General features: G+C 44.7%; 1 protein-coding gene across 17 annotated transcripts in view; it reads right to left on the reverse strand.

Annotated features, from left to right (window-relative positions):
• Window positions 1-20,945, reverse strand: part of DOCK9 (dedicator of cytokinesis 9) — a 291,607-nt gene extending 270,662 nt beyond the window's left edge. For 8 of the 17 annotated variants that reach the window (XR_003682501.2, XM_028497257.2, XM_028497264.2 and 5 more), the window contains exon 1: window positions 20,770-20,938. Coding sequence is in view for 15 of the 17 variants with exons in the window: in XM_028497257.2 (XP_028353058.1) it covers window positions 20,770-20,898 (129 nt within the window). In the remaining 2 variants the exon portion in view is untranslated. Of the gene's footprint in view, window positions 1-20,769 lie in introns of all 17 variants that reach the window. The other 9 variants (XM_024123202.2, XM_055089692.1, XM_055089690.1 and 6 more) reach the window with 3 other exon arrangements.
• Between the last annotated feature and the right edge of the window lie 4,854 nt (window positions 20,946-25,799).

Genomic DNA, 25,799 nt, shown 5'->3' on the forward strand with positions numbered 1-25,799 from the left:
GCCACTCCGCAGCATGTGGGATCTTCCCGGACCGGGGCACGAACCCGTGTCCCCTGCATCGGCAGGCGGACTCTCAACCACTGCGCCACCAGGGAAGCCCCACTGATTTTTTTATATTGATCCTCTGCCCCTCATTTCTGCTGAACTCCTAAGTTTCTACTTCTAAACATGCCTAAGAAGGCCTTTCATGTTGGGCCCCAGCTCACCTCTTCAGAGCCCTCTCTCATCATTCCCATCAGAGACTAAAGACTTTGGCCATATTGACCAGCTTTTAGTTACTGGATGCCAAACTAAAAGAAAAAAAAAAAAACCATGCTTTTTCTTGCCTCCAGGCCTTTTTGCACATGCTTGTTCCTATAACTAAAATAAAATACCCCCTTTATCTGGCTTATTTCTTTTTATCCTTCAGATCTCCACCTAGATGTCACTCCCTTTGGTCCAGAAAAGATGCCTCTACCATGTAATGACATGACACCTCACAGGTCTCTTTTTGGAGCTCTTATCCCACCACACTGGAACTGTCTGGTTACCTTTTATTTTTTTTTTTTGCGGTACACAGGCCTCTCACTGTTGTGGCCTCTCCCGTTGCGGAGCACAGGCTCCGGACGCGCAGGCTCAGCGGCCATGGCTCACGGGCCTAGCCGTTCCGTGGCATGTGGGATCTTCCCGGACCGGGGCACAAACCCGTGTCCCCTGCATCGGCAGGCGGACTCTCAACCACTGCGCCACCAGGAAAGCCCCTGGTTACCTATTTATGTCCTGACCAGACTGGCAGGTCTGTGAGGTTGCAAAGTTTATTGCAAAGACTTGCAATAAACTATCTAATTTACAGTTCTAGTCCAGCTTCTGGCCCAACAGCTGGTATGTAACAGGACTCAATGAATATCTGTTAAGTAAACAAGTTACCAAAACCAACAGATTATCCAGTCCAATCCTCTACACTTTCCACTTTACATATTAATCCTACATTACCTATAATAAAATGGCTAGCAGATTTGATGGTAAATAAGTTTTCACAGATTTTAAAAAAAAAAAGATAATTTAATCCCATACCTTATAAGGCTGTCTCTCAGTATCCTTATAAGTTAAATCTGACTAAAAGTATGACCTGCTGACAGCTGCTCTATAAGTGTTTACTGAGATACAACAGTGAAACGAAACTTATTCCATAGAACACCTAAATACTTGTCAATATGGCAAGACATGGAGGAACTGGGAAGGTCAAGAAGACATTGAAGGATGACAGAGGCCATAGTACATTTCTCCCTTACCCTCCTCAAAAAAACTGTTTTACTCTTCTGCATCAACTCTTTCATATTTTCTTTATCTCCCTTACAGCCAAGGTTCTCAAAGATTCAGATTCACACACACACACACACACACACACACACACCCCACTCGCTCACTAGCTAATATATCTGTCTCTTTTCAGAGATTCTCCTTGCCTAGCACTCCTCCTCCTAGACAGACAAGATGTGAAACGCAGTGAGTTAACTGGCCTTTCAACTTGTCATCACACAGTTTTCCAGCCCCAAACAAACTTGGAATGTTCAGTCAGGTCTAGACTTGTGGTAGAGTGGGGACACCAGCCTCAAAGGGTATAAAGTCACCACTGAAGGTGTGGCATGCATGCAAGACAGCCTCCCTGGGGTGGTGGCTGGGGAGATCGTCCCTGACCCTTTCCCACCCCCACCGCTCCCAGAAGAACCTGATTTTCTCTCCTTTACCACACTGCTCTAATTTTCCATTTCTATGTCTTTCCAGCCCACTCCTGTACTGTTCAGTTGCCTGTACGTGTTGTCTAATTTTCCTATAATAAACATGTATTGCTCTTGTAGTAAGAGAGGAAAAAGTTAGTTCTTTTTAAAAAGTACCAAGGCATGGTCCCCTAAGAGCATATACCAGACCATCCTCTTATAAATCTAATTCAACAAGAATTTGCCATTTTAGGTGATCTTTAAACTTAATAATAAATAAAACTTGGATAGAGTTTACATTTACTTGTACAGTTCACTGCCCCCTCCCAGGCAAACTTAGAACAACCTCATGGGAAACAAAAAACTATTTCATTTTCCTAATTTGTCATGTGCTAAAGATCTCTGTGTCTGACAAGTTTTTAAATCACAAAGCACACACTTATAATCTTATTAAGCACCATAAATAAACGGAAAACCATTTTGACTTGGCCTGCAGAGTGACTGATTTCCTTCCCATCTCCTCGTATTCCTTAAAGACACGGGAAGAACGAGGGGCATTTGTCGACATTCACACCCCAAGCCTCCTCCAACAGGATATCTCCATCCGCTGCTTGCTTTTTGTTCACTGCTCGTAACAGGAAACCTCGCTTTCCTGCCTTCTCAATACCAAACGGGTTAGAGCTGCAAGGGAAAACATCCCCTCAGAATCCACCCCAAGGCTACCCAGAAGGCAAGAGAAACAAAAGCTGGTCCATTCTTTCCCCAAATATTCCGTTGGCAGGCAGCCGAGGACCGCGCACCAGTTCAGTGGTTTAATATCCTGTCACTTCGGTGGAAAAGATAGAATTAGGAAGTTGCCAGCCCAGGATGCCAGAATCTGCTCTGCTGGTGTTAATATCTGCTGGACACCTATCATGACACCACCTTTCACAGAAAGAAAAAGCAGCCACTGTCAGACAAGTGATAGAATTGGGAAAAGGCCTATGGAAAGGTGCACGGCTTAGAAAATAAGGGGTCCAGGAAAACTACCAACAGAAGGAATCCTTCTTCATGTTAGAAGAATTTTAAAGACGCATTTGGGAAACAAAAGAGAAGAATCACCATTAAGGTCTGTGCAGTATATCTAGGCAGAGTCAAGGTACGAAAGGACAGGGACAAATAAAAGAGGAAAAGCAAGCTTAGGGCACAGGGAAAGACGTGATACCCTATTCATGTCTGGTGAGACCAAAAGGACACTACCGATGATGGTCCAACAGCCCGAGCCGAGAAGCCCCTGCCGGCAGGGCAATATACACACTTCTACCAAACGCTGGGGCTGGGCCTCACCTGGGTGTGGACGCCATGTGCCTAAACACTATTCTTCAGCCCAAAACCTCCTTGACGTCACAGGACTCCGTCTCACTAGGGAACCCTTTTCCTCAGCTGCTAAGAGGAGCGCCCACCTGCTCCCGGCCTGTCGTCCCTCATTCCTGCTGCCCAAACCAACCACTGCAAACGGAATATCCCCGACCACCATCTTCACAAACCTACAAGAGGCCTTCTCAAACTACTGTGAAGGTGCTCTTACTCCCCCATTCCACTGGCGACCAACACTTTTATAATATACCAAATAATAATAACAACAAATGAAATAAAAGACAAAGGCATGCAAGATATGTCACAATTTTTAGTAGATTCAACAGACTTAAAGTTGCCCCGTCAAATTGTTAAAGATTTCTAAACACTTATTCTCAATTTCTGCACATATCTCATCATAGGCCAGTGATAAACAATTCACAAACAAACTCCAGTCAGTGGATTTCACATTGCGTAGCTGTGCCTCACAACAAGAAAGGTAGGTTCAACACCTTCACGTCTCCATTCCCTCCTGTGCTTCTCTATTCTGGAGCCGCCAACTAAGACCTGTAGATCTTCCATTTGGGGCAAATTCTCATTGATTCTCCTCATTTTTCTCTCACCATAACCCTTCACCAACTGGCTTTTTCCTGACCCTCAAAAATGTCTTGGTTAAGGCCGGAAATTAAGATATAGGGTGAGTTTTTGAAATAGAGGTAGCAGCTAAACTCTCTGGAGGGTAGAAGGAGGAAAACTTCAGGTACTCATCCTTCTTGGGTATGGCTACAGTGGAAGCAGTGAGAGACAAACGAAGACATGAAAAAATAGTTATCATTATTACCATTGTCACCATATTGATTAACAGCCAGGTAGTAACAACAGTATCAAAGGAAGATGGGATTTCAAGGAGAGATCTACAGTCACAGGAAGCAAAGAAATCCAAGAGGAGGAAAACTGAGAACACTTTTCCATCTATAATTTATCAATCCATGCAGTGACTTAGCTTGTATCTGGAAATATTAAGGAAACTCATGTCCAAAAATGAACTGGGGCCCCGTTGTACGAAGCAGTCATTTATCTTCTCTTGCCTAAAACAAGTAAATTACAGAAATGTACACAAAAAGGGTAACAAAATGAATTACCTAATTATTTATCTTCTCTCTAAATAATTGTTTATGAACCTACCATTTTTAAAGACTTCTTTAATTTTTCCTTAAAAGAAGAGGGAAGAAAGGTGATTCCAGAAAACTGATATGAAGTCAGACTATCGGCCTTGAAGGCACAGTGGCAGAGAAAGCAGCTTGGTCGGGACCTCCTGGTTTAGCATACGCTGATACGACTGAGTATTTTTAAAAGGACTAGATGGGTGGTTTTTAAAGCTATCTGCTCTACCCTAACCACTCTCTAAAAAATGAAGGCCCCTAAGAGCTCACTGCTAACTCCTTTCTCTGGTGGGGTTTATAGTGGGAGATGAGATTCTCGTCTGTCTGCACCAGTTTATCCGAAAGCAGGAGACCAGGTAAATTTACATTTCCTTCAAGGCCTGAGTAAGATGGGTGGGTGGGTGTTCTCAGATTTCTGTATCGTCACCTTCCTGGTCTCAGCCTGAAACGTAAGGCTGTATTTAATGCCTCCAGCTTCCCACTCTCCCGCAGCCAGGGAGTGCCAAGCTCACCCTGGGGTGGGAGGAGGAGAGACTATTGGTAAATATTTACTGAATAAATAACCTAACCTAATCAGGTTCAAATACTTAGCGACTTTATCCCAAAATTCTTCTTACGCATGACCTCTACCTCTTGCCTAAATTATGGTAAAGTCTCCTAAGTAACATCTAAAACCCCAGTTCTCTGCCTCTATCCCCACCCCAGCCACTGGGCTCCAATGTCATGGTCACCACAGTCCCTCGGCAAAGCTCTGATCCAGGCACCTTCCAGCTCAAAAACCCAAAATGAAGAAAAAAGTCAACACTCCAGACATGGCCTCTGTCAGCCCCCTCCTTCCTTGGGTGACCAGGATCTGTGTGCCCCTAACTCTCCCAACACCTCACCAGGCTCAACTACCATGTTCCCCAGATTTCCTTCCTCAGGGCCTTCGTCACAGGGCCCCTCTAGTCAGAACAGTTGTCATCTCTCACATCTACTTTCAGCTCAAAATGCCACCATCTTCAGTAAGTTTTCTCTAATTCCCTCCACTAGAGGTACTCTCTTTTCCTTAGTAGCCTTTAACACGTTACTTTTAACTTTCCAATCTTCGATTTAAATGTGCATAAAGCTTATTTCCCTCCCTATTAATCTGTCAGCAAGATAGGAAAGGACCTGTCTTACTCATCCTGCTTCCCCCAAGCACCTAGCACAGTACTTGGCACATGTAGGGACTCAACAAATGTGTTCAATTAGTTCGGTGCATGTGTGAAATTAAAAATCTATTCCTGGGGACATCCCTGGTGGTGCAGTGGTTAAAAATCCGCCTGCCAACGCAGGGGACACGGGTTCAATCCCTGGTCTGGGAAGATCCCACATACCGCGGAGCAACTAAGCCCGTGCGCCATAACTACTGAGCCTGCGCCCTCTAGAGCCCGTGAGCCACCACTACTGAGCCCGTGAGCCACAACTATTGCAGCCCGCTCACTCTAGGGCCCGTGCTCCGCAACAATAAGCCACTGCATGGAGAAGCCTGCGCACCGCAACGAAGAGCAGCCCCTACTCGCTGCAACTAGAGAAAGCCCGCGTGCAGCAACAAAGACTCACCACAGCCATAAATAAATAAATTAATTTTTAAAAAAGAATCTATTCCTGGGACTTCCCTGGTAGTCCAGTGGTTAAGACTCCATGCTCCCAACGCAGGCAGCCCAGGTGAATCCCTGGTCAGGGAACTAGATCCCACACGCCCCAACTGAGACCCAGTGCAGCCAAATAAATAAATAAATATTTTTAAAAAAATCAATTCCTGGGTTTTCCCTGGTGGCACAGTGGTTGAGAGTCCGCCTGCCGATGCAGGGGACACGGGTTCGTGCCCCGGTCCGGGAGGGTCCCGCATGCCGCGGAGCGCCTGGGCCCGTGAGCCATGGCCGCTGAGCCTGCGCATCCGGAGCCTGTCCTCCGCGACGGGAGAGGCCACGGCAGTGAGAGGCCCGCGTACCGCAAAAAAAAAAAAAAAAAAAAAAAAAAAAAAAATCAATTCCTGTACAACACGGGGAATATAGCGAATATTTTATAACAACTGTAAGTGGAATATAACCTTTAAAAATTGTGAATAACTACGGACGGAAGAGGACACGGCAGTGAGAAGCCCCCGTACCGCAAAAAAAAAAAAAAAAAAAAAAAAAAAAAAAATCAATTCCTGTACAACACGGGGAATATAGCGAATATTTTATAACAACTGTAAGTGGAATATAACCTTTAAAAATTGTGAATAACTACATTGTACACCTGTTATTTATATAATACTGTACATCAACTATACTTCAATAAAAAATTAATTTTTAAAAATCTATTCAGAAATGTGGAGACATAGATGTGGAAGCATCTATAATATGTGTATTTATTTGTCAATCAAATACTTGCTCATTTCTCTTCCCAGGAGCTTACTAACATAAACCACATACGTCCTTAAAAGTAGGAAGCAAAAATCAATCTATGAAACTAAATAAAAATCAAGCCTAAACCAAGTAATGTGCCCTTACATAAGAACGAATTTTAGTATTTTATTAATAAAGACGTTCCTCTGCACTTGATAAGGGGTACTTTTCTAGTGTCAGTTATGCTATCATTAGCCTAACTGCAATCAGCAGGATGTCACCTTGCTTCCAAAAGTGCCCGTGCTTAGTATCTTTTACAATCACTAAAAACCCAGGCAACAGCACCATGCAAATCTCTGTTCCATGGAGCTTAAAGTCACTGACAATTTTGCATAAAAAACTGAATTTTCTTTTCATGCACAGTTCTCACAATCAATTCAGATTATTTTTAATCTGGAGCCCCACAAAAATTGGTTTCATTTTCAGTTCTGAAGAAAGCAGAGGTTTTACAGTTCTTAAACCCTCAACCATAGTATATAAATAACTACAATAATATACTACCATATTATTTAACATAAGTTTAATATGTTACTATCACACTGAATTATTTAACATAAGTTTCATATGGCTTCTAGGACTAAATAAGGACACGATCAAGATCTAAATCCCTGCATATTTGGGGATCTTTGCACCTCAGAACATATTCTAGATGTCACGAGAAATAAATCTCTTAAACGCCCAATCTGTTCTCCCTAGTTGGCAAAGTAAATTACTCGTGCAAAGATTAAAATCTTAATTTTAGGACTCTTTAGGATATTAATAGCTCCCTCTCTAGCTCTATAGTCTGTGCCTTTGAGCCTGACCCACAATTCCCATTGCACTCTTATCACTGATGTGAGTTTCCTCTATCTCTACTCAATATCTTCATGAGACAAACATTCTGTCACTACTCCTACAATGAACACGCAGGTCAAGCTTCATGTTTCCTGGGTCTCAGGAAAGCAGTGTAATAGTTGAGGTCCCAGTACCATTCTACTTCCCAGAAAGCTGACTTCACTCTCAGCACCTTCCTAGGAACTCAACCTGCAACAGGTCACAACCGTCCTTCTTCCTTCCAGGGTGCGAAAACAGCCAAGAGGCAGAGGACTCCCAAAGGGGAACACCAACCCAAGGGCTCCCTGGGGCCTGTCTGTGCTCCTTTTCCCTCTAGACTGCACAGTCTTTGAGGACAAGGTCTGTGTCTTAATCAAATGTTTATCCTGTAGTGTCTGTTGAGTAAATGAACAACCAGTGACAACTGGGGATCTACTGAACACAAGTTTTTAAGCACAAGAGCTTAAAAAATTGTAACAACACAACATTTCTGTCTACTAATGTCACTGTTAAGAACTCAAAAAATAGGGCTTCCCTGGTGGCACAGTGGTTGAGAATCTGCCTGCCAATGCAGGGGTCACGGGTTTGAGCCCTGGTCTGGGAAGATTCCACATGCTGCAGAGCAATTAGGCCCGTGAGCCACAACTACTGAGCCTGCGCCGTCTGGAGCTTGTGCTCCGCAACTAGAGAGGCTGTGATAGAGAGAGGCCTGCACATCGCGATGAAGAGTGGCCTCCGCTGCCGCAACTAGAGAAAGTCCTCACAGAGAAATGAAGACCCAACACAGCCAAAAATAAATAAATTAATTAATTAATTTTTAAAAAAGAACTCAAAAAACGCCTCAAGATCTGCTAAGATCCTGACTAAAAGATAAACAAGAGGACACAGAATCCTCAGGAGGCTCCAGGGCAAGACACCCTGGACCGATAAGAAGATCACGAGGAAGCCTGGAGCACAGAAGCCTGGGCTCCATCTGGCCTCTGCCCCTCCCCTCCCAAAGGTCACCTTTGATGGAAATGAGCTCCAGGGCCGCACTAGGCCAGGCTCCAAAACAAAAAATCTGGCCCGAAAGGAGGAGCTTAAATCTACTGTAGGCTGGTCAGTGTCCCCCCCACATTGTGCGGGTGACACCAGGCCAAGACCACAAAGGGATAGGCATCACAGGTAGAACCCAGGTCTCATAACAGCAAGTGTACAGCTCACTGGCATATGCTGGGAGACTGTGGGGTAGAGTGGTATGGGGCTTGCTTCACAGAGTAGGGGATATCCAAGACACCAAGACTCCAAGTTGTAAAGAAAGAAGTCAGCACTCTTTCTGATCATTTCCAACAACTGAAGCTATGGAAGAAAACATCTGTGATTCTCTCAAATTCTGGAAGCTATTCTGAAACCCCTTTCCTCAAATGGACCCCCCCTCCCCAAAATCCACCAAAGGAGCCCATCACCACCATCCCACCACCTATGGAGTCCCCAACAACTATGCCTGATATATTAATCCTTCCAGGAGAAATTAACATTGTGTCAGGAATCTTTGCCCATCTCAGTTTTAAGTGGCTTTGAATTCTAAGTCCCTTTAAAAGTTTGATACTTTAATTGGTTTTTCACAAAATCTACTCCAAAGAAATCAGTAGGGTACACATTCTTCCATTTAAAAAAAACAATGATAAAACAGCAGCTATTTCTCATTTTCTGGAAAAAAAAAATTAACATTCTCTCAGAAGATTTTCTTTAAAGAATAAAGGAAATTAAAATGGCTAAATGAACATATTCAAATCCTGGGAAGAAAAAAAGCTAACCTCAGAGATTAAATATCCTGTAAATTCTAGCTAGCGTAATGGTTTATAAACGAATTTAATATACTATAAATATTATGGGACCTCTGCTATCACCATAGGAACTGCTTTCTCCTTAAGAAAATAGCAATAAGTTAGAATGACAGATTAAATTCTCTAAACAATCTTAGAAATACAACTCTTTTTGTAATGATACAATTTGAACAAATTGCCATTTACAGCTGAATATTTTAGCCAAGGCAAAGCAGGCTGAAGGGTAAAATGACCTAGATTAACAGAGTTTATTCTACATTAAAGAACTTTAGGTTAATAGGCCCATGAAGGTTTTCTCCTCAAGCCACATAATTATTTTAACCAAAGTACACATAAAACCATGATTTCATATCCCTTAAAAAAATATTATCTGACTACTAAATTAATTCTTCCTTCTTCAGTAAGTTTCTATTGAGATCTTTTGTAGATTAGTCTTATAATTCTTGCTTTTTATTTCTTTCTCTCTGTCCTCCTAATATCCCTTAAACAGAAATGAAGAACTCATTTCTTGGCTTATGGAAAAATGAATGTCAATTTCACCTACAAACTGGCCTAGGACTAATGAAATACATAAGCAGGAAAGAGATCCATGGTACAAATAGATGTTTCATATCTGATATTATCTGATTACCACAGTATGTAAAGATACTTGATAAAATGCAAAAGTACATTCAATTATTTCCTGGGGTCAGTGAAAATACATTGGATCAGAGCCAGTAAACTGCAGATTTTGTTCTTCGTTCTTGTCTGTAACGAGAACTGTATGACCATAGACAAACAGATTAATCATGGTAGATCTTATCTTCCTCATCTGTAAAATTAGGAAGCTGAACCAGATGACCTCTAGAGATATCTTTCACCTCCAAAGCAGTATGATTTCATTTCCACGTCACAAATTTCTACCAACCCAGAGAATTCATGGTACTTTCCACAAAGGCGTGTAATGATTCAAATTAACCATTTAAAAGTTTCTGACAAACTCAAATTTTAAAATTTTATCTTTTTTGACACACCCTGCCACCTTATCAAGAAAAAAGTGTTAACTATGAGCCAGGTGACCTTAAGCGAGTCACTTGATTTCTCTGGTCTTCAGTTTCCTCATCAAAACAGAAATTTAAACAAACAAACCAAAAACCTCACTATCCCTGTCTATCTGACTACATTTTTCCAGAGGCTCACACAAGATGTTTTTTGGAAAGAATTTTATAACACCGTCAAGTGCAACGTTTCATTATTTCACCTGGGCCTCCTTCCTCCGAGCATTCAAAGCAGGACTCTTGTTGACAATATTTTTGCCACCAAGATGCACATGTGTATCTTATTCCAGGAACACACATTTTACATTAAGATGCACACCTGTATAAGCACTAAGATGTACAATTTTCAAAGAGGGCTAATTGGAGTGTCTTACGTGAAGCACCAAAATGTCCCTCCTATATTAGTTTTTTTTCTTGATAGGTTATTATCCATTCACTTATGAAAGTTAAACAATTAGGAAATATTAGAGTATATAGAGAACAAATCATATTCCCTTTTCACGTATTTCCAACATTTTTCTTACACACAGGTTATTTCTTACACAATTGTGACGTACATACTTCCACATACTATTTCTTTTTCACCCAACATTAAAATTTTCCCCTATTATAAGTCCTCCATAAGGAGCACTTTTGTTGTTTTTTGTTGTTTTTTTGTGTGTGTGTGTGGTACGCGGGCCTCTCACTGTTGTGGCCTCTCCCTTTGTGGAGCACAGGCTCCGGACACACAGGCTCAGCAGCCATGGCTCACGGGCCCAGCCGCTCCGCGGCATGTGGGATCTTCCCGGACCAGGGCACGAACCCGTATCCCCTGCATCGGCAGGCGGACTCTCAACCACTGCGCCACCAGGGAAGCCCCCATAAGGAGCACTTTTAAGAGTTATATGATATTCCTTTAGGCCACCCTCATAAATCACAAAAGCTTGTACTTACTGGGTATTTACTGTGCGCCAGGCCCTACTCTAAGTGCTTTATATGCATCTTCTCACTTAATCATCACAAACATCTATGGGATGAGTGCTATTATGATGTCCATTATTGGGGTGAAGAGACTGAGAAAGCAGAGCTTTCTCTGAAGAGCTGGGTTTAGAGTCTCCTAAGCTCAAGTTCTTATCCACTATATCCCTACTGCTACTCCTCACAGAACTATCCCCCTATTAACAGAAACTTGGTTACATCACGGTATTTTCTAAGTTCTAGAATTCAGAGACCAAACATCTGATATTTAACTTATTCCTGAAACAAGAGCATACTGTACTGCAGCATCTGTAATACCATAAAACTTTTTCATCAACAAAATAGTGCTTATGCTTTTTTAAAAAGTGAACAATCTGTATATGCTGTTTATAATTTTTTAATTTATCTTGGTAAACAACTTTCCTTAGAACATTTCTATATCCACATGACAGAACGTTTATTTTCTGTATGAAAATACAGTATGTGAATCTCTAAGTACACAGAGTTTGAGAATAAACTTCTTGGGGTCAATGGAGATGGTGGGCAGTTCAATGACATCTGCTTTCAGATTCACTTTCAGACTAACATTCAACAAATGTTAATCTATAATAAATAAATGGGCACATCTCCAGCACATGCACCCACCCAGCCAGCCTCCCTAAGTAGACATACCCAAGCACTATCATGATTGTATTTATTCCTGCCAACTTCAAAGAAAGTGGTGAGGGGGCAGGGAGATTCCAACCAACCATTTGACATTACAGAGCTCTGATCAGGTAAGTCAGTCTCCTTGCCAACAATTTGCATGTAAGGAGTCCATCAGAGAAAAAGAAAAAGTGACAGAGATGTAAAAGAAACAGAAAAAACTTCACCATCTAAGTACTTCTTAATGATTTGCAAAACTCATGCTTCAAGTGATAGAAAAGCACTTCCACGTTTTTATTATTTGTATTTTTGTTTTATTTTGTTCTGTTCTCAGATGAGTTACTAGATACCGAACATAAGAATTAGATCATTGTGTTCTTTTACACATTGGAGTTCAACAGATTTGGTGAAAAGAAACTGTCCTAAAAAAGGAAATGAATATTACTTGTATTAAAATGCGTAGCTGCTCTCAAAACCTATGCAAAGATCACACAGATTTACTGACAACTTGCTTTTTCTAAACTAAAGCAGACAAAGGGCCAGCCTCAAAGTGATGCATTCTTATGTACATGAACATCATCAAATCTATCAGGTTGCAATGAGAAACTAATGATATAATGGAGCCTGTGCATTAGGAAAGTTAATCTGGCAGAGGGAGATAGGCTAGAATGAAGTAAATAGACATGGGTGCAGAGGAGAGAAATTAGGGGCAGTGGGGAATCAAAAAAAGATTTAAAAATAAAACGTGTCAGATGTAGAGACTTCAGGAGTCTTTCATTCATCAAAAAAAAAAAATCTAATATCTTGTAATAACCTATAACGGAGAAGAATCTGAAAAAGAATATATATATGTATATCACTGAATTACTTTGCTGTGCACCTGAAACTAACACAACATTGTAAATCAACTATATTTCAATAAAAATTAAAAATATATATATATATCGAGCCCCTGCTAAGTGCCAGGTACTGGGGAAACCATGGTGAACCAACAGTCCAGTGAGGGAAACAGATGCGAAACAAATGTACATACACATCAATATGTAAATTGTGGGGCTTCCCTGGTGGTGCAGTGGTTAAGAATCCGCCTGCTAATGCAGGGGACACGGGTTCGAGCCCTGGTCCAGGAAGATCCCATGTGCCGCGGAGCAACTAAGCCCATGCGCCACAACTACTGAGCCTGCGCTCTAGAGCCTGCAAGCCACAACTACTGAGCCTGCGTGCTGCAACTGTTGAAACTGCGTGCTGCAACTACTGAAGCCCACACGCCTAGAGGCCATGCTCCGCAACAAGAGAAGCCACCGCAATGAGAAGCCCGTGCACCGCAACGAAGGGTAGCCCCCACTCACCTCATCGAAGAGTAGCCCCTGCTCACCGCAACTAGAGAAAGCCCGCGTGCAGCAACGAAGACCTGAGAAGCCCGTGCACCGCAACGAAGGGTAGCCCCCACTCACCTCATCGAAGAGTAGCCCCTGCTCACCGCAACTAGAGAAAGCCCGCGTGCAGCAACGAAGACCCAACGCAGCCAAAAAAAAAAAGAACCCACCACATTCAAGACAGTGGCTGTCCCATCAACCCAGGTGCCAGAATGTGGACAACGTGGTCCCCAGCCACCCTCAATGGAGAGGCAGCGTGAGGGAGAAATAAGGAGGAATTAGAGATTTCAGAGTTGGTGACCATGCAACGATGGCTCTCACTTCAGAAAACAAGTATGCAAAAAGGACGGCTGCTTTGGGATGAAAAGTGACTGTTTATGTTTCATAGATGCTAAACTTAAAGGACTGGTAGGACAGCCAAGTACACGTCAGGTAAGTTAGCAGAAAAGCAGGTCTGAGCTGGGGGAAAAAATCAAAACTGAGATAATGATTCAGAAATTGCAATGAAGGTATGCAGCTCCCTGCAGAGTGAAGGGAAGAGATTAAATGTTATGAGCCAAAGGTGGAGAAGGGACTCTTTCGGAAGGGTGGTGAGTGAAGCAAGGGAACAGAGGAGCAGGAGGAGAACCAGAGAAGGGGAGAGGGGTGCTGCGTGGTAACAAATGCTGCAGAAGACAAGTTGAAGGGGTGAGGACGGAGAGGCTACCCCACACTAAAGGCAGAAGCCAGGCTGCAGGGGCACAACCCAAGGTCACATAGTGGTTAGTATTAAAGTGGTAACAGAACCCAGGCCCCCAAACTTAACCGCAGGCCTCACTACCTCCCTCCCAACACTATAATGGAAGAATTTTCTCAAGTCATTATTCTTCTAAAACTAAACTTAATGGCATCATAAACAATCCAACCCCACAATTCATTTACACTACTGTTAAGACCTTTAGATAGTTTGCAGTTGGTCAGTATTTTACATTTTCTGCCTTGAACCATCAGCACTGTGACTTCAGACACTGTCTTTTATGTACATTTCAGTTTAGTCCTTAGGGGGAATTCCTATAATTGTAAGTACTGCGCCAAAGAACGGAAGCATGTTAAAGTTCTTGATACATACCGCCCAGCTCAAGAAGTTATACCATGCATGTTACAAAACCCAGGCGACACAATTCTCATAAAATGCCATGCGAATGGGGCCCCTGGAATTGTGGGATGAGGAAGCCCTGCAAACAAAAGTGCCCAGCTCACCCCATCCGTGCAAAACCTTTTCTATCTCTGCAAATTTGCAAATTTATCAAGCAAAATGGCACCCTGTTGTAATTAATGTTTCTTTAATTGTTAGCAAGGCTGAACATTTTTTTCTTCTGTTCTTTATTGGCTAACTGTATTCCTTTCTTTGAGGAATTACCTATTAATGTCCTTGCCCATTTTTCTTCTGGAGTATTTTTCTTTTTTTAATTGATTCGTAAGAACTCTCAATATATTTTTTTAAACTTAACACTATGACAGAGATATAGATTTATAGAGAAGACAAATACTGTTCCTAAGCTTACTATTTGACTTTTAAATTTGTGGTACTTGTAACATACAGAACAGAGGTTTGAGTTTGCATGGGGAGGCAGACGGCAGAGTGGTGAGTAGGAACACATGGTCTGAAGCCACAGTGCCCAGGTTCAAGACACAGATCCCCCACTTATAGGCTTCTGACCTTGAGGTGACTTGACCTCCCATGTAAAGCCCTAACACATATCCTAGGACACAGTAAGTGCTTAATAAATGCTGGCTCCAGATATATTTAGTCAAGACAAGCAATCTTTTATTATCATAATACAAGCTTACCTTTGTTAAGCACTTAGTATTAAAGATCTTTACATATATTAAATTATTTAATCTTTATTTTAAGAATGCCCTAAGATGATGATACCTAACAATCCCAATTCTCAGATGAGCAAACTGAGGCTTAGGTGAATAAACCTCATCAAAGTCCTCAGCTCATCAATGGCAAGGCCCCGGTTCACCTTCCAAGCCCAGGCCAAACTGCTATTTTCCTTTACTTTCATGCTTTAAAAAAATTCCTCTCCACCCTTACATGATTATTCACCCATGTTTTATGCTGTTTCTTTGATTTATTTTACATGTGACTCTTACATTTAGTTATCACTTATTTCAGTGACACAAGCCCCCTATATACAAACGAGTTCCATTCCAAGAGTGTGTTCTTAAGTCCAATTTGTTCCTAAGTCCAACAAAGTTAGCTTAGGTACCCAACTAACACAATCGGCTATATAGTACTGTACTGTAACAGGTTTATAATAGTTTTCACACAAAAAATACATTAAAAAAACACAAAAAATAAAGAAAACATTTTTAATCTTACAGTACAGTACCTTGAAAAGTACAGTAGTACAGTACAACAGCTGGGATACAGGGGCATGGTTCACATCTTTGAAACTTCACAACTTGAAGGTTCGTATGTAGGGGACTTACTGTATAAGGTGGGACCCCAATACTTTTTTTGCAATATCATTTACTCAATGGTGTACCCACCATGTTTGACTACTGCTCACATGCACCCTAAAGGTTGACACACACAGAGGCCTGTTGTCTGTTCTGGGTCACAGACTTCTCTTTGGGTCCTTAGGCTTGTGTGACACAAAACTGTCATATTATTTACCCCCAAGATTACACTGAGGGGAAGATCTAAGAAGCATTTATGATGTGTTCTCAGCCAGTCATTGAAATTGTTCCCCAAATTAGCAACTGTATTTCTCAAAGCTTCTCTCCCTTCCTTCTAAAACTTACCCCCCTCTGCCCAAGCTGCTCTGCTCCTTCTTTGCCTAGTCGGGCATTTTAAGCATGTGCTCAATCTCTATCTCTCATTCTTCTCTGGAGAAAAGTCTCCCTTATCATTACATCTTCCAGGTTCAATTCTTCACAGACCCTTTCCCAAGTATATCAGTTCTCTGTTATTGCATCTTCATGTGTTGTCTGAACCAGGCATTTGAACCTTTATATGTGCTCCTGCGTACTGCTATCTGTTTGTTGAAGACTGACCTGTCCACCTGTTTAGACCATAAACCCTTCAGGGCAAGGGCCTGCTCCAACATAGCAGCAGGTCCTCAGCATCCAGCAAAAAGTCCTAGCACAGAGCAGGCCCTCAACAAATGTGGATGAAGACTTCACAATTCCGTTCTTCCCTTTTCAAATTCAAGGCATTACTAATGTCCTCCTGTCTCCCAATATTCAAATGGACCAGAAACCAAAGAAATAGAACCTGTTGTTGATTATCTAGTTGGAGATGGGCCTCCACCCTGCTTCCTGTATTGTGGGACATTTCTGTTGTTAGGACTCTACCAGAGGGTGGAGAAAGACAGTGAGGTGAAGCTCAGGCCAGTTCAGTTACCGATTTACTATCCTATCTGATTTAAAATTACAGCCAAAATGAGGTTTTACGTTACCTGAGGATTTCAAAGAACACCACCCCTCGGGTCTCAGGTTACCTCAGATCATACTGGAATCTCGTGTGGACTGAACTGGGCGGGCGAGAAGGGCCTCAAGCATGCACTCCGGGAGATTATCACCCCACACCTCTGTCCATCATCCTCCAGTTACACAAAGGAAAATTTAGTGACGGCCTGACTTGGTTTCATTTCGTTTCATACTGCAGGCTCTCCGATGGCTGTGCAATGGTGTCACCAGCAGGGGCTTGATGTCAAAGGAGAGCCTGAAGATGAGTACGCTGAGATAAGATCGGCAAGGAAGCCGGCAGCCAGATGACTTGGGCATCAATACCCAAGCGCAATCGAGCCAGCAAACCCATGCAAAGCGCCCCGTCCCAATATTTACACAAACCTTTCAGAAAAAGAATATTTTTAGGCCTTGGGTGGTATACTCCGTTAGATCTAGGTCATTATGATGCTATCTTTAATGCATCTGAAAGGACCAATCGCAGCTCAACCCTGACCAGGGAATTATTTCTAGTTTTTCTCCTGAGCTCACATGTATTTTGAACGTGCTGCCCTCCTGATTATTCTCAATCATGGACAGCTAATTCTGGAATTGTGAGGATTCTTCTTTCATTACCCAAAATCATAAATTACATTTCCTACAGTTAAGAATATTACTAGTAGTACCTCTGCTACTCTTATAAAAGCATCTTAGAATCGAATCCTGTTGGTAAGGAAAGGGACTCTAGAACAATCTAGTACAGCTCCTCATTTAACAGGAGCCCTGAGGTTCAGAGAAGTTAAGCGACAGCCCAGGGTGACTTAAGTAGCTGGCAGAATATCAGCTGGGCACCATCTAAGAGCTTCACTTCTATTGCTCATTTAATCCTCACAACAACCATATAAAGTAAGTATGATTACTATCTCTACAGATGAGGAAACCGAGGCACAGCAGGGCTAAGCTATATGCCTAAGACTGCACAGCTGGTAAGGGGTAGAGCTGGAATTACAACCCAGGTGCTCTGACTTCAGAGCTCACACTCTGCACTACTAAACCTCTAGGATTAAAACTCAGGACTCCTGACCCCAGGGAGGGTTCACTCAGTCATTAATAATTCTAAGGCTCATGAAAGAGTAAACCACATTTGAAGAAGCCAGCAAAACTTGTTAGGATCCTGATTAGAACAAACTACCATTAAAAGATGTTTCTTAGGCTGGGAAATCTGAATAGTATGTCAACAGATTATTGCAAACGTTAACATAATGGCATTGTAGTAAGAAAACATCCCTATTTTTAATAATACACACTGGGTATTATGTAGGGGTGAAACGACGGGAGGCGTGGCAATCACACCAAAAAACGAGGGGGAAAAGGGGACAGTTAAAGCAAGTTTAGCAAAATCTTGATAATTACTGAGTCTGGGTGATGGATTATGAAGGTTCGTGATGCTATTCTCTCTGCTTTTTTGTATTTTTTTCAAGGTTTTCAAACAAATTAATACACTATCATTTTTAAAGGCCCACACACCTGAGCTTATGAAAAATGAACCTAACAAACAACAAAAAATTTATGAGTACACCTTACTTTTACACTTTAAAGCTTGTTTTTTAAATGGCAGCCTTTACTACCCACTGAACTATTTAATTCTGTTGTTTCTGATCTCACTAAAAGCCACTCATCAATACTAGAAACATGAGAAGAGCTAGTTAAAGCCATACCCTGTTCGTTTTTCTTTTAGTCCATCGACAGAATTGCTACGTCAGTCAGCTAGTTAAGAGATATTTACTGTGTGTTTACTATGCTGTAGGCATTGTATTAGCGCTGACCCAAGCTGTCAAAAACAGAGCAGAGTACTACTTCCATCCAAGCATGGATCGGTGGACCATGGAATTCCAAACCCCGGCTTGGTTGCTGCTCTGTCTCCTGCAGGGATCAGGGGTACCTTCTTAGATGCTCCTAGAACAAAGCCGAGGCAGGTGCACCTGCTGTGGCTTCCTGGCAGACACTGGGGAGCAGCAAGAAACAGCAGGCGCTGGCAGAGTACCTGGCAGGAGGTGAGGGGGGTGAGGATGATGGGTAGTTTTTAGTATCTGTAAGCTATTGCAAATTCCTCCATCTGCAATGCAGAATCACTGCAGTGTATTTCCCATTCAGCAGGGGAGCCTTTCAAAGGCCCAAGGAGACCCACCTACTTTCCGGCATTTTGTGTTTGCTTCATCACAAGTTTCATCAGACAAGTGATCACAGACAGACAACACTAAGAGTTGAGACACCAGCCAAACGTCTGGCTGTTCATGCTTAAGGGTGAATAGGGAAAATAGATGTACTATTCAAGTGTCATGAGGTAGAACACAGCAGCAGTATGTTGCACATGGGAATGGACACTACTAGGTCAGTATCAGTAGGCCAGCCTCCAACAGGAAGGGCTTCTGAATTCAAGGACTGTTGCACATGAGTAATGAGCAGTGCTGTGCTCAGCCTAATGGCTTATCAAACTAGTACCTCCTTTTCAGGCCGGGTCTGTCCGCACTTTGGAAATCATGATTTTATTTACTCTTCTTTTGCCTCAAATCTGTAATGAGGACAGTGCCCCCAGTTAAAAGAACTAAGTTTCCTTCCAGAACAAAAAAGATGCCACAGATGTTTGCGGGCTTTCTCCTTAACAAACACACACTGGCAAAAGTCAGGAAGATACAGGATATACTACTGAGGCCAAAGCAACTGAAGTTACGGAAGAGATCCCAGGTTTTGGTCTACTCTCAACTCCTGCTCTACTCCTTACCATCAAATGATCAACTTCAGTAAAAAGAGAAAAATAAAATCCCTTATTACTGAACAAACTGGAGTTTGAGGAATCTAGAGGGAGCTGTCAGAGCAATTGAGAGAAAAATCAAACTGAGCAGACTAGCTATGGAAATCAGTGAAGCTTTGTCTCCAATCTCCACAACCATCATTCATGTCATTCCGTGTCTGACCAGAAAGGGCATCTATCTGCCACCGAAAAGATGAGCCAAGCCCTGTGTTAAGGGACCCAGCACTCCACCCCAACAATAACCCACACACAGCTCCACAAAGCCCAGAGAATCACTTCCAAGGACCATCTTCTTGGATCGTTCCAACAAACACAAGTCACCCACCCACAAACAAGCCCCTTTCAAGAAAACAAATGCCAGCGCCAACGCAAGGAGCTGCTAAAAGTTTCCAGCTACCCAGGAGAGCACGCAGCTGCTCAAACATCGCTCCTCTGCCGCACCTTCCAACTGATGGGGTGTACTGCGTTTCCAAATACGGCAGGACCAGCCCTGGCAGTGGAAAAGCTGATTTAAAACTTCATCTTCCTCACACCCAGAGGCCTATTCTCAAAAGACTTTCTGCTACGACCAAATTAATCACCGGTCTGCTTGCTCCAAATCCCCAAACTTCGTAGCAATTTGCACCCATGCTGAAGTGACCGGGGATTCCTATCAAGACCCTTAACCCTTGATAAGAGGCGGCCAAATCTCAGGATGCCGGCCAGGGGGAGGGAGTGGAGGAGAGAATGCGGAACCCCTTCCCTTCTGGAGCTCAGCCCACCCAAAGGGTCCGCAGGGCCACGTCCCACCCTGGGTTGCGGACTGGAAAAGGAAGCCCCCACCTCCACTCCCCTGCGCCCCTCCAGGCCACAGGTGCCAAGCCCCTCCAGAATAAGGGAGGACTAGGGGGATGTGGGAGGGAGGGAGGGGGAGAGAGTAATTTCTCAGTCGGCAGAGGGACGTAAAGTTGGGGGGGAGGGGGGAGGAGGGAGATGGCGATCTCACTCCCAGGAAATTTCCCCGGAGGGAAGGGGCAGCAGTGGGGAGAAGACCCCCTAGACGCAGGGCGGGGGTCTGGGAGCTGCTGCCCCTCCAGGACCTTCTCTTCTCCCCTGTCCAACACCCCCCTCCTTTACCACCTCTTAATCCTGCAGACCCAGTAGGGTCGGCGGCTCCGCCTCCGCCCCGCCGACTTAGAAGAGCGTGAAGGAGGTGGCCGCCCGCCCTCCCGCCCGCCTCCCTCCCTCCCTCCCTCCCTCCGTGGTCCCGCACTCACCAGGAGCACCGAGCCGCGCACCACCTCCGACACGCTCTGCCGCAGCTCGGCCGCCGTGCCCGGCTTACTCAGCGCCCGGGTGAATTTCCGAGTCTCCGCCGAGGCGGGGAGCAGCGGCGGCTGCGACATCCTCGCCACCAGCGCCGCCGCCGCGCCTGCTCCGGCAGTCCGGCCGGGCCGCGCCGCCGCCAGGTGCGCCCTCGGCGCTCGGCCCGGCCCGCCCGCGGCCCCCGGCGCCGCCGCCCGCTCCCCTCGCCTCTCGCCGCGCGTCCAGGCGGCGCAGCCCGAGCCACGCCCTCCGCTCGGTGTCACGCCCCGAGTAACCCCCCTAGGCTCCCGCGGTTCCCCGCGCTCCGAGCGGCGCCGGGGCTCACTAGGGGTAACCGTGCTTGTGGCCGCGGCGGCGGCTCCCCCATGCCACCAGCCTCCCTCGGCGCCCGCTCGCCGGGCCGCCTTCTCGGGGCGGGGTGTCCGGCGCGGGGCGGGGCGGGGCGGGCGGAGGAGGGGCCGGCGCGGCAGGACAGCGGGCCCTGCAGGTCGGGCGGCGGGAGCCTTACGGCGCGGGAGGCGGGCAGCAGGGACTCTGGCAGCGCGCTGCCCCGGACCCCTGGCGGAGCAGGTAGGGACCCCGGGGGGCGCCTCCTTCCCGGTCCGACTGCTCCCCAGGCCGCACGTCCGAAAACCCGAGGCGAGGGCCGCGCAAGCCGCCGGGAAGGCGCGCGAACCGGCGCCCTCCCAGGTCGCCAAGTCCTCGGAGCCGGTGCCTATACACTGGGACCCTGGGTTCCTTGCCCGCGGAGCCCCAGCATCTTGGGGACTCCGCGGTCACCGGCAGGGTCGGGGTTCGGTGGCACCACGCCCACCCCCCCTTGGGCTGCTGAAGGGACGGAGGTTTCAGGAAGGTGGCACTCGAAGAGCACAGAGCCGTTCGGAAGCCCGGGCCGTGCGAGCGGGACGGATGGCCCCTGCCCGGGACCCGGCGTGGAGCACCGCGCGCACCCGTGGCGGCGCTTCTCCGCCTCAAAGCACTATTCCGCCCCCAGAGGCGTCGCGCGAACGGTGGAAGCCTCTGGAGCCGAAGGGAGGGTCCGGGATGAGTCACGCAGACCCTGGCCCGCAAGGACGAGCTGCTGAGTCACCATCAAAACTTCTGAGCCTGGCCCAGGTCCTCTGTAAACTAAGGACAATAACCTGCAAGTGGCTGAGGGGACACGACGTGCCCATCTGCCGCGCCTCCGCGGCCGGGCGGGACCGCTGGGCGCGGAGCCCGGGAAACCCAGAAGCGCCGGCCTGCGGGCCCAACATGACCCGGGAGCTGGCGTCTGCTAGCGACAGCCACGACTCTGAGAACTTCTTCCTCACACCGCTTTTCCGCCTTCCCCATCCCTAACGGGCCCCACCTCTCCTTTTCTCCTCTTTTCTGAGGAAACTCGGAGCAGCCTAACTCTAACCTCCCCGCGGAGAGGGCGCGCGGGGAGAGAGGAATTTGCGTAGCGCCCGTGGCGCATGCTCCGTGGTTTGGGCGGGGAGACTGCCTTAAGAGTTGGTCTGCTGATTGGTCGGTGTGCGCAGGCCACGCCCACCGCCTGCTGATAGACAGCTCCTTACCTGCGCGCGCGTTGGCACTGTGGACCCCGCCTTCAGGGGAATCTCCCGTGCCTGTGCTACCCAAGTGCACTGAGGCCTCCTAGCAGACGTCAGCTCCGAAGGAGGCCGCCCGTGGCGTCCCACTCTGCCAGAAAGTCAAATACCGGAATCTTAATGTGGGAAAACTACCAATCTAGTGTAGAAAGCATAACACCACCGTTCAGGACTTAATGGGCAGTTCTGGCCCATAATAAGCCTGGAGTTTAGGCATGCAGTCAGTACTCAATAAATGCTTGCTGGGTTGGATTGTTTTCCCAGTGCCCTGGGATGCAGGATGTAGCACTAAGTGAGCCTGACAGGCTGGAAGATAAACAAAACAATCATGCGTGATTATAAAAACAATTACTAACCCATTTCCTTTACTGCGAAATGAGGGAGTGGCCTAGACCTGAACCAGGCTGCTTCTGTTCCTGGAGTAGGGCTGGATGACCCCAACAGGCAGAAGGCGCTGCTTTCATGGGGAGCTTGTGCTGCTTGATATGACCATGCCCATCTCATATATACACCTCTGGGCTCCATGGGATATGTGAGTTTGGTTCTTACCTGAACTGTTAGGTGCTAGTCTGAGAATCCTAAATTTTTAACCTTTGAGCTTCTGACTCCTGATGAAGTTCCAGATAGCATAGATCTTTACCCCACTGTGTTACCTTGACTCTCTAAACCGCATCTACTTACATAGACTGCAAATAGATTATTTTTTTAATATTAAAAACAACAGAGGGGCTTCCCTGGTGGCGCAGTGGTTGCGCGTCCGCCTTCCGATGCAGGGGGACCGGGTTCGCGCCCCGGTCTGGGAGGATCCCGCGTGCCGCGGAGCGGCTGGGCCCGTGGGCCGTGGCCGCTGGGCCTGCGCGTCCGGAGCCTGTGCTCCGCAACGGGAGAGGCCGCAACAGAGGGAGGCCCACATACCACAAAAAAAAAAAAAAAAAAAACAAGCACACAATGTGGGGTTTTTTTTTTCCTTCATTTCCTTTTTTTGCTTTGTTTTGTTTAAGAAATATATGAACACAGAAAAGAGCACGTATATCTGGAAAGTGAAGAGTTCACCCATTTCTACTAGTCCTAAATTCTGTGCTTGCTTACTGACTCATTATATTCTAGAATTGGCAGATTTTCATTTAGGAAGCAGGGGATGATGTGTGGTGCTGACAGTAGTCACTGACAATGCCTAAACAAGGACAAGTTCTGACAGAGAAGGAGGTATGGAAATGTGAACTAAGCCCAGGAAGACTGATTTTCCCAGCAACTCAGAGCAGAGCCTCTTCTTCCTGGTGGAGTTAACACATGGGACATTTCTTAGGTTTAACTTTGAGCAGAAATTTGGTCCTTACACTTTTGGGTTGAATTGTGCCCCCACAAAAGACATGCTGAAGTTCTAACCTCAGTACCCATGAATGTGACCTTATTTGAAAATAGGGTCTTTGCAGATGTTACCAAGTTACAATGAGGTCATATTGGACCAGTATAACTGGTGTCCTTATAAGAAGAGAAGAGACAGACACAGAGAGAAGGCCCTGTGATGACAAAGGCAGAGACTGGAATGATGCATCTACAAGCTAAGAACACCAAGGATTGCTGGCATCCACCAGAAGCTGGATCAAACAGGATTCTTCCTTTGAGCCTTTGGAGAGAGCATTGCCCTGCTGATGCCTTAATTTTGGATTTCTAGCCTCCAGAACTGTTAGAGAATAAATTTCTTGTTCTAAGTGACCCAGTTTGTGGTACAGCAGTCCTCGGAAAGTAATACACTTACCAAAGTCTGGTTTTTTGTTTGTTTGTTTTGTTTTTTTATCCCCACCAGTGTGGACCTATAATTGTGAGCTCTTACTGCATCAACTCCTGGAGAGAGGCTGTCACACATTTACAGAAGGAGGAGCATCAGCTCCAGGTGAGGATGCTGCATGGAATGGGGAGGATGGTGTTTAAAGTGTGCTGGAAGATAACCCATCTACTATAGCTTGAGGGAGTAACCCGTTTTTGTTTTACCAAAACTGTAGGGAGAAAGCTTTCCTTTTTGCCAAGAATTATACTAGTAGGTAGTGGAGATGAAATATAAGTGCAGCCAGTTTTGAAAATTTGCATATAAATGACCGTACAACACCCAAATATTTATAATTCAAGCATTATCTATGTTTTAATGATCCCTCTTAACTGCATCATTTCCTTGTTAGGTTTGCTTTAGGATTTGTATGTGTCTTAATAATACCTAATTAGTTTAAAATCTCTAACAGGTGTATTCTGAAAGAGCACATCTGTTTTTAGCCTAAATAAAAAGTAACCTGTAAAGAGCAGTCAGTCCTGTGTTAGCATCCAGAGGGAGCTTTCATTCTTTATTTTTGCATTGATTGCATTTTTTAAAAATAAGCATCTTTTAGTTTTGTACTTCATTTTTTCCTATGAAAGCTGAACCCTTTATTTTATTTAAAAAATACGTTGAATCCTTTTGTATACAAGGCATTACTAGGCGTCAAATTTTATAACAATAAAATTGTGAAATTTCTTACAATCTAATGGTGAAAAGATTTTGGGTTTTTTTATTTTCATAAACTATACATAATATAAAGTTTACTATTTTAACTATTTTTAAGTGTACAGCTCAGTGGCATTAAGTATATTCACATTGTTGTGTAACCATCAGCACCATCCATCTCCAGGACTTTCTCATCATCCTAAACTGAAACTCTGTACCTATTCCTTCCCCCTACCCTCAGTACCTGGCAACCACCATTCTATTTTCTGCCTCTTTGAATTTGACTACTCTAAGTACCTCATATAAGTGGAATCATACAATATCTGTCCTTTTGTGTCTAGCTTATTTCACTTGGCATGTGTCAGAATTTTCTCCTTTTTTAAGGCTGAACAGTATTCCATTGTGTGTGTGTGTGTGTGTGTGTGTGTGTGTGTGTGTATCACTTGTTATTTTTATCAGTTCATCCATCAATGGACACTTGGGTTGTTCCCACCTCTTGGCTATTGTAAATAATGCTGCTGTGTACATGGGTGTGCAAATATCTGTTCTGTCTCTGCTTTCAGTTGTTTTGGGTATATACCTAGAAGTGGAGTTGCTGGATCACATAATAATTTTATGTTTAATTTTTTTAAGAACTATCATACTGTGCTTCATTGTCTAAATGTTTCTCATAATGCTTGTTTCCTAAAAACACTGGTTGATTAATTTTAGAAAAACCAGCATTTTAAAATTCCACTAGGTAATATAAATAGAAGACACAGCCCTTCAAGGAAGAGCATCTGGGGGAAAGGTATACAATTAATCTAACAAATCTAATAAGTTTACAGATACCACTTAGGGTTAATGGTACTGGAGGAATATAATCCCCTTTCACTTTTATCTTTTCAGGAGAGATTCCTAGTGGAGATGAAAT

The sequence above is a fragment of the Physeter macrocephalus genome, chromosome 13, assembly GCF_002837175.3.
Source record: "Physeter macrocephalus isolate SW-GA chromosome 13, ASM283717v5, whole genome shotgun sequence".
NCBI classification, from domain to species: Eukaryota; Metazoa; Chordata; class Mammalia; order Artiodactyla; family Physeteridae; genus Physeter; species Physeter macrocephalus.